General features: G+C 39.9%; 1 protein-coding gene across 2 annotated transcripts; it reads left to right on the plus strand.

Annotated features, from left to right (window-relative positions):
* The first annotated feature begins 1,326 nt into the window (after positions 1–1,326).
* Positions 1,327–8,543, plus strand: LOC133611614 (probable histone deacetylase 1-B). 2 transcript variants are annotated; one of them, XM_061968556.2, is made up of 14 exons: positions 1,327–1,492; positions 2,091–2,203; positions 2,288–2,405; positions 2,487–2,561; positions 2,652–2,790; positions 3,425–3,566; positions 3,639–3,731; positions 3,809–3,917; positions 3,988–4,128; positions 5,581–5,689; positions 5,863–5,993; positions 7,352–7,522; positions 7,964–8,015; positions 8,088–8,543. In XM_061968556.2, exons 1-14 carry the CDS (start codon positions 1,444–1,446, stop codon positions 8,113–8,115), a joined length of 1,470 nt encoding a protein of 489 aa, XP_061824540.1. In that variant the 5' UTR covers positions 1,327–1,443; the 3' UTR covers positions 8,116–8,543. The 2 variants fall into 2 exon arrangements, with proteins under 2 accessions (XP_061824540.1, XP_061824541.1); XM_061968557.2 differs by having other exon boundaries at positions 7,352–7,504.
* The last annotated feature ends 169 nt before the right edge of the window (positions 8,544–8,712 follow it).

Raw genomic sequence — 8,712 nt, forward strand, 5'->3', positions numbered from 1 at the left:
CACCGCCTTCCGCCCGAATGCAGCTGAGATAGGCTCCAGCACCCCCCGCGACCCTGAAAGGGATAAGCCGTAGAAAATGGATGGATTGATGGATGGAAATAATAAATACAACGATTGTAGCTGAGATAGGCTCCAGCGCCCCCCGCGACCTCGAAGGGAATAAGCGGTAGAAAATGGATGGATGGATATTATGAATGGATACCTTTTAGGATCAAGAAATATACAACATTGGAATACTTTTTTAAATGACGGGCAGTGTTCAGGGAGAAGGCAAAGCTCCCAAAATACCGGTCGATCTACGTTCCCATCCTTACCTATGGTCATGACCTTTGGGCTTGTGTACAAGCGGCCGAAATGAGTTTCCTCCGCCTGGTGGCGGGACTCTCCCTTAGAGATAGGGTGAGAAGCTCTGTCATCCGGGAGGAGCTCAAAGTAAAACCGCTGCTCCTCCACATCGAGAGGAGCCAGATGAGGTGGTTCGGGCATCTGGTCAGGATGCCACCCAAACGCCTCCCTAGGGAGGTGTTTCGGGCACATCCGACCGGTAGGAGGCCACGGGGAAGACCCAGGACACGTTGGGAAGACTATCTCTCCCGGCTGGCCTGGGAACGCCTCGGGATCCCCCGGGAGGAGCTGGACAAAGTGGCTGGGGAGAGGGAAGTCTGGGCTTCCCTGTTTAGGCTGCTGCCCCCGCGACCCGACCTCTGATAAGCGGAAGAAGATGGATGGATGGATTTATTTTATCTTATTATTAGTAGTCATTTTATTTCAGATCCAGGGGGATCCATATCACAGAAAAATAATCCATACAACAATAAAAACCCAATACCATGAATTAACTAACGTGGACCCCGACTTAAACAAGTTGAAAAACTTGTTCGGGTGTTACCATTTAGTGGTCAATTGTACGGAATATGTACTGTACTGTGCAATCTACTAATAAAAGTCTCAATCAATCAAAAAAAAATATTTAAAAAAATCAGAAATAATAATAATAAATGAAAAAAACTCCACAATAGTCAATGCCCAGCATACAGGCTTACCCGCCAATGGTTAATATTAACAGATACAGACAAAAAGTATTATTATGTTTTATCTGTTTATTATGTTTTATCTATTTGTATTGTCTCTTACTTTAAAAAATAAAATTGTTGACATAAAAATGTTGATCGTTTAACCTAGTAAATGTTTGAAATATTGGAATGTATTGGAAGTGCCTTAATTTGCTTGTACATTTGCAACGTGTACTTCCTGTGTTGAATTGTTTTTCAAAGCAAAAAGCAATGACGAAGAAGAAAAAGTGGGAAATTGTCGCCCCCTGGTGGGGTTTGCTGTCATTGCAGCCCATCCATTAGAACGCCATTCAGATTACGAACGGTCCGCCTCTTGTAGCTGTGTAGCCTCCCGCGGGTGAGCGCTTGAAACCAACCAAATAGGACTAAAATGGCGCTTAGTCAAGGAACAAAGAAAAAAGTTTGCTACTACTATGACGGTAAGTTGAAAGTTGTGCGTGTGTTTTGAGCAGCGGCTGCAGTGAGGAACGAAATCGGCTGTTTTGTTGCCAACAAAGGTTTCAGTCATTCTCCACTCGCTAATCGCACACGCTAGCTAGCGTCGCTAGCTTAAAGCTACAGCCGTTCCATTGTGTCCAGGTACACACTAGAACACTTTCCGAGTTGTCCTAAAGTAGCTTTATTAAATATGATGTTATTATATGCGTTGTAGGCGTCGTATCACCTTTGCTAGCAAACGTGACTGCTTGCGAGCTAACAATAACTATAAGTGTGGGTCGATGTCAACACAATTAAACATGTAGCTAGCATTAGCACCTCATGCTAGCAGGCATGGAAGCACATTTCTGCTCAAAATTAAAAAAAAAAAACTTGCACACATCTGCTTCTCCCTCCGTCTCATGTTTACTTACGCTTTCGATTTGCCCTGAAAGTATTTGAACGTGAAACTGCAAAAGCCGGCTGACGTGCGTGGATTCTACTCATTTTCGTCCAAAGTGCACAGGAATGTGAAAGTGCTTGCAGTTTGGACTTAACGATGAAATTGTTTCAACTGTGTTGTTTGTGTCTCCATTTCAGGTGATGTTGGAAATTATTACTATGGCCAGGGCCACCCCATGAAGCCACACCGTATTCGTATGACACATAACTTGTTGCTCAACTATGGCCTCTACAGAAAAATGGAGATATATGTATGTTTTGATTCAATTGACCGTTGCTGCTTATTGAAATACTTGCACTTGCAGGTGTTGAGCTAATTCTATTCCACATTGCAGCGTCCACACAAAGCCAGCGGCGAGGAGATGACCAAGTACCACAGTGATGATTACATCAAATTTCTGCGCTCCATCCGTCCAGACAACATGTCAGAGTACAGCAAACAAATGCAGCGATGTAAGATGGGTTACACAGTCTATGAAGACATCCTCAATCAATATTTTAAATGACTGCTCATTATTGCTCATATTTTTTCAGTTAATGTAGGAGAAGATTGTCCAGTGTTTGATGGTTTATTTGAGTTCTGCCAGCTCTCAGGTGGCGGCTCTGTCGGTAAGATGTGAAGTCCTTCTAAACCGCAATAGTTATAATTGATGTTGGTGGAATCAGGCTGCTAATTTTCACTTCCTGTTTCTGTTTTAGCTGGTGCTGTGAAGTTGAACAAACAGCAGACGGACATAGCCATTAACTGGGCGGGGGGCCTCCATCATGCCAAAAAGTCAGAGGCCTCTGGGTTTTGCTACGTCAACGACATTGTGCTGGCCATACTTGAATTACTGAAGTGAGCACACACGCTTAAATACTTTTCTTATGTTCTGCTTGTTTCAATTTAAAATTGGGGATTTCGAGAGTTAATTATAGTGTATATAAAACCAGATTTTTAAGATAGAAGTCGAGATAACACTGTATTGGGTCAGCAATCAAGTGGTAATTCTTCCAAAATGTTGTTTTTCGTACTGTTGAAAATTGAGACCACAATAAATAAAACTTTTTTACAAAAATAATTATAACATAAATTATAACTGCAGCTGCTTTATGTTGGCTTTCAGATACCAAGATCAACTTATAGCAATGAAGGCAGCAGCTCTTGCCTAAAAACTAATCTTGTGTAATGAATACTTTCTTTTTATTACTGTGATAACACTGCATGCATTATATTAATACTGTGCGAAATACAACAAATACTGCAACGCAAGTTAATAGAAAATGCCATATTTTTTACATTTTGCCTCAGCAAAATAGTCATTTAAAAAAGTAAAACATGTATTTTGAACACATCAACAAAATGGAATCCAATTAAATAAGGCTGGCACCTAGCAATTTCAAAAGCTGCACATTTCTACATGGTACAAACATGCGTGTAAGAAGGTCAATATTACCGGTAGTTCATTTGAAGTAAACATCTCTTTCTTTAGGTACCACCAGAGAGTTCTGTACATAGACATTGACATCCATCATGGAGACGGTGTGGAAGAAGCCTTCTACACCACAGACCGTGTCATGACTGTGTCTTTCCACAAATATGGAGAGTACTTCCCTGGCACCGGCGACCTCAGAGTATGTTGTTTACAAGTAAAATGTAGTTCAGTCTAAACTCTTTAGTGACACTTTCTCCCCTCCTTTCTGCAGGACATTGGGGCTGGGAAGGGCAAATATTATGCTGTGAATTACCCTTTGAGAGATGGAATTGATGATGAGTCTTATGAAGCCATATTCAAGCCGGTGAGTCGAACAGATTTTGAGTTGTTGTAGTTTGAGTAAAAGAAGCTTTTTCAAGCGAGTGGTATTCTCCTGTATAGATCATGGCCAAGGTGATGGAGATGTACCAGCCCAGTGCAGTGGTTCTGCAGTGTGGCGCAGACTCGTTGTCAGGGGACAGACTGGGCTGCTTCAACCTCACTATTAAAGGTAAGTGAACACTCTTTACACAATGCATCAATCAAGCAATTTCTCTAGCAGCCATGTGACGTACGCTCAGGACACGCCAAGTGTGTGGAGTACATGAAGAGCTTCAACCTGCCGCTGCTAATGCTGGGAGGTGGCGGCTACACTATCCGAAACGTTGCGCGCTGCTGGACGTATGAGACCGCCGTCGCACTTGATACATCCATCCCTAATGGTGAGTCTTTGAGGTGTTTTATTGTGAGATAGGATTTACATTTATTTGTGGTGCAAATCAAGCACATAAATCCCTTGTTAATGGGGTTGTTTGCAACCTTCACACTTTTAGAAGTTTTTAAAACATTTTATCCTGCCCTCTTCCAACTTTGCGCACGTAAACTATGCCTCGCGTAACACGCGCGCATTAGCTTTGTGTGGTGTCAGCCAATAATAGCAATTTGGCAATATTTAGCTAATAAAATCAGCTATGATTGAAAGTGTATTCTATTACAACAACAACATAACTAACTAATTTGTTAGTTGCTTCACTGGGACTTTTTTGTGTACATACAAACTAGGGATGTAATGATAACGGTGGCAAAGTTTCGACGGTTAGTAATACCATTTTAAATTAGAATGATTGAAAAACCATGATTGATAACTGCGCTTTGATAAACTCACAGACTGACTCGCGCCAGCTCACTAGCTTAAATGCAAATATTAAACAAGAAACAATAACGTCTTTCCACATTAAGAAACTACATACCCCAATCTCAACTTATACAAACACATGGCTGTCTGAGATATTAAGATATTTTATTGTACACATTGAACCTACAAACTGCTCTTTTAGAACAGAGTGATCGTTCAGAGGAATACGAGACAGAGGTGTTTTTACGGTGCGTTCAAGGACCGCTGAACAGTAGAATGCCTGCCAGAGATAAATAACAGATTTGTTTTGCTATGCATTTTTCATTTAAAATGTTACAGTTCAAAGCAGTGTTTAAATCATTAAAAGCTTAGTCATTAAAACAGATAAAATACTAAGACTAATACACAATCAGTAAAGCATAAGAAACAAAAAACATGCAAAATAGTGGGTTGTCTAAAATTGTGTCCATATATTTGAGGTATTTAAAAAAATAACTCGATCAAAAGGATTTCAGTGTGTATAAATACTTTTTAAGCACATTCAACAATACCGCAATAATGATAATCCTGATAATTTTGGAGAGGTAAACTTTGATATGAAATTTTCTTTGTCATTGTATCCTTATTACACACGTTCCCTGCGTGTGCCTTTGTACGAGACAGTGATGAGTGACAAACCTGAACGCCAGACTATTACCATGGCCGATGGGCAACTCTTATTCATTATAATTAGTTATCATGCAAGATCTCAACATGTGTAAAAACAAGGGTAACCACTCATGGTGATATAAGCTAGCAGGTGGTGCTGTTATCAAATTTTTGTTGGATTTAACTTTGAGCAGAAAACAGCCCCTTTAAGATTTTGTGAGTTGTGACCTGCTTTTCTGTTTTTCAACACATGCTTTGTAATATCTGGGAGAGGGTGGGGGTCAAAGGTCTTATTGTCACATTTGTAAACATTAAGTTTTCTGCTGCCTCATACAAAAAAATGCAATGTGCTGATAAATATTTTGTATGACTGCTCACCCTTTTTTTGTAGAACTCCCATACAATGACTACTTTGAGTACTTCGGACCAGACTTTAAACTGCACATCAGCCCCTCCAATATGACCAACCAGAACACCAATGACTACCTGGAGAAGATTAAGTATGTCTGCGAAACTGCTGCATCCTTTGTTAGTAAAACCCACATGGGGTGTAGCATTCAATTTCCTATCTTTTTATAATCAAAGACTGTCGTTCTTTGCAGCTAAATTAGCATACAAGTGAGAGGCCGTACAATCTATTAAATGAACTTGTGACATCTGTTGTCCCTGGTAGACAGCGTTTGTTTGAGAACTTGCGCATGCTGCCCCACGCTCCAGGGGTACAAATGCAGGCCATTCCAGAAGACGCCGTACAGGAAGACAGTGGAGACGAGGAAGAGGAGGACCCCAACAAACGCATATCCAGTAAGAACCTTTCAGACTTCATTGACATAACAAAGACTTACAGCTTCCTTTCTTTTTTTCTTTTTTTACCAAGAAATATAAGAAAAACCACTGGTTACCATGTGTTACCGTACAGTTGGATTAAAATAACAGTCTGAAAAATAAAAAATATACACATTTCTCACAATTACAAACTGAATAGAAGTTGTCGTTGAGCCCGACAAGATTATTGCTGTTCATGGCTGTCATATTGTTACAATAGCCTATACTCAATGGTAGTTCAACTTTGTTAACTCGCTATCATTATCCAACCACTGGTTACCATGTGTTACCGTACAGTTGGATTAAAATAACAGTCTGAAAAATAAAAAATATACACATTTGTCACAATTACAAACTGAATAGAAGTTGTCGTTGAGCCCGACAAGATTATTGCTGTTCATGGCTGTCATATTGTTACAATAGCCTATACTCAATGGTAGTTCAACTCGCTATCATTATCTAGCAATCAACATAATGTGTGGTGTAGCTTACATGCTCAGACATTTGACATAATCTCGTTATGTCATTCGACAAAGTTCATTTGCGACTTGTAGGTCTTCCCATTAAAGGGTGTTTTGCGTCATGAGACGTAATTCTCGCAAAATCTCGTCCCGCGAGACTTCACTTTGAGGAAGATGGACGCTTTGCGATTCCTTGGTTTTGGAGCTCTGATTAGAATTGCAGCCACTGCTGTTGCCGTGATCGTCAATAGAAGACGAAGGCAGTGGGTGATCGCTCAAAGGCAACATCCTTACGTATGGCAGCGGCCACAGATAAGAGATTTTTGGAATTGTGAACAAGGAATTCACAGACTAATTGTGAATTCAAGGGCTTCCTCGACTTTGTTCGGCCATGTGGGTCTCTCCAAGCCTTCAGTCCGACCTCTATTTCCGAGAAGGGACCTGCGAGAGGGCCTGGTGCCACCTCGCTCCCCCCAGCTGACCGATCGGAAGCGAGACTAAGACGACCCGTTTGCCCTAATTGTCCCGCTTTGGCATCCTGCCGGTTCGGTGTTTAGGTGCCCTTTAAACGCGGAAAAGGTGTTTCTATCATGCTTTTGCAACACACTTCAATATCAAAACATATCATAAGAGCATAAACATTTTTTTTGCAATATTTGAGGTTTTTCGAAATATGGATGTTTCCATTACCAGATTCTTATTGTGCTAATTAGGTTTTGCGCATTTCTAGGGGTAATGGAGAGGCAGCTACAGTTGGCGCCCTCTTGACACAGCCCAGTTTTTTAATGAGTGTTCAGAACATGAATCAATTCAGCTAATAATCATCAGTTGTACATAAGCAGTATTTTACTAAAACTCCGCCCTGTTCATGCTCAGTTCGCGCTCATGACAAGAGGATAGCTTGTGAGGAGGAATTCTCCGACTCCGAGGACGAAGGTGAAGGAGGCCGCCGAAACACAGCCAACTTTAAGAAGGCCAAGCGAGCCAAGACTGAGGGAGAGAAGGAGGCTGAAGAAAAGGAGAAGAAAGGTGAGGAGGAAACAAAAGGTATTTATTCATTTTTTTGTTCTCATCTCACACTCAATGAATGTTTCAGTTCATACACCATCTGCTTTAATTCTCACGTTCAACACTACAACTGCGGATTGCTGACTTGGCATGAAACACTCATAATATTGGTGGCCACTATAGTGCAGTAAAGGTGACTAATGTATGTACAATACATGTATTGTAACATATTTTATTTAGTTTTGCTTACATATGTATACAGTTAAAAGTGCCAGTGTCATTTTGGAGTATCCACATGTTTACAATCTAATTTGAAAATGCATCTGTACAAACATTGGCTGATAACTTATCTTTGGTATGACCGTATGTGTTATCCCTGCTTATAGACAGCTTTTTTTATATATATATATATATATATATATATATATATATATATATATATATATAATTGTTGGAATTGTGACATACTGTTTTATACAGATGTGAAAGATGAAGAGAAGGCCCCAGAGGAGGAGAAAATGGACACATCAAAGTGAGCAAAAACACACTTTAACACCCATGTTGTACAAGAAATAGTTATTTATGCCACATACTGCTCCTTTAGGCCGAAAGAGGAGTCGAAGACACCTTAAGACCCCCAGCACCTAACGATGAAAATGCTCTTTTAGCAAGATGGTCTTTTTATTTTGGGGATGGGGGCGGGTGGGGGGGATTGCTTATGTGGAGAAGGATGGGATAGGAAACTTTTTTTTCTCGGATACCTTTCCACTATTACTGTCCAACAGAATAAATGTTTTGAATATTGTTTTTGTAAGCTTATCTTCATCTACAAACCTTTTTATGCTCCAATTCCTTAATTTTCTTTTGTCCGGCAACAATGTTCAAATGGCTTATAGCACACTTATGGTTTTACATCTGATGGATTTAATTTATTTAAATCAGATACTGTGGCAAATCCTTTGTTTTTTATATATATCATTTTCTTTCACGTCTATTTTGGTTCTGTGACTTTGAGAGTATAGTTCATGCATGTTTGTATAATAGATCATTTTCTATAATACTTTTGTATCAGTTGTCTTTTTTGCTTAAGTCTCCTTAAATGGTTTGAGTATTTAAGGATTTTCAGTTATTAGAAACTACTGCAAAATATTCTATTCCATTCAATGTTGAATTCAAATATTTGCACTCCTGAAGCATCCGCAAAAAATGCTTTTAAATGTCATTTAAAT

This window comes from Nerophis lumbriciformis, linkage group LG08, assembly GCF_033978685.3.
Source record: "Nerophis lumbriciformis linkage group LG08, RoL_Nlum_v2.1, whole genome shotgun sequence".
Lineage (NCBI taxonomy): Eukaryota > Metazoa > Chordata > Actinopteri > Syngnathiformes > Syngnathidae > Nerophis > Nerophis lumbriciformis.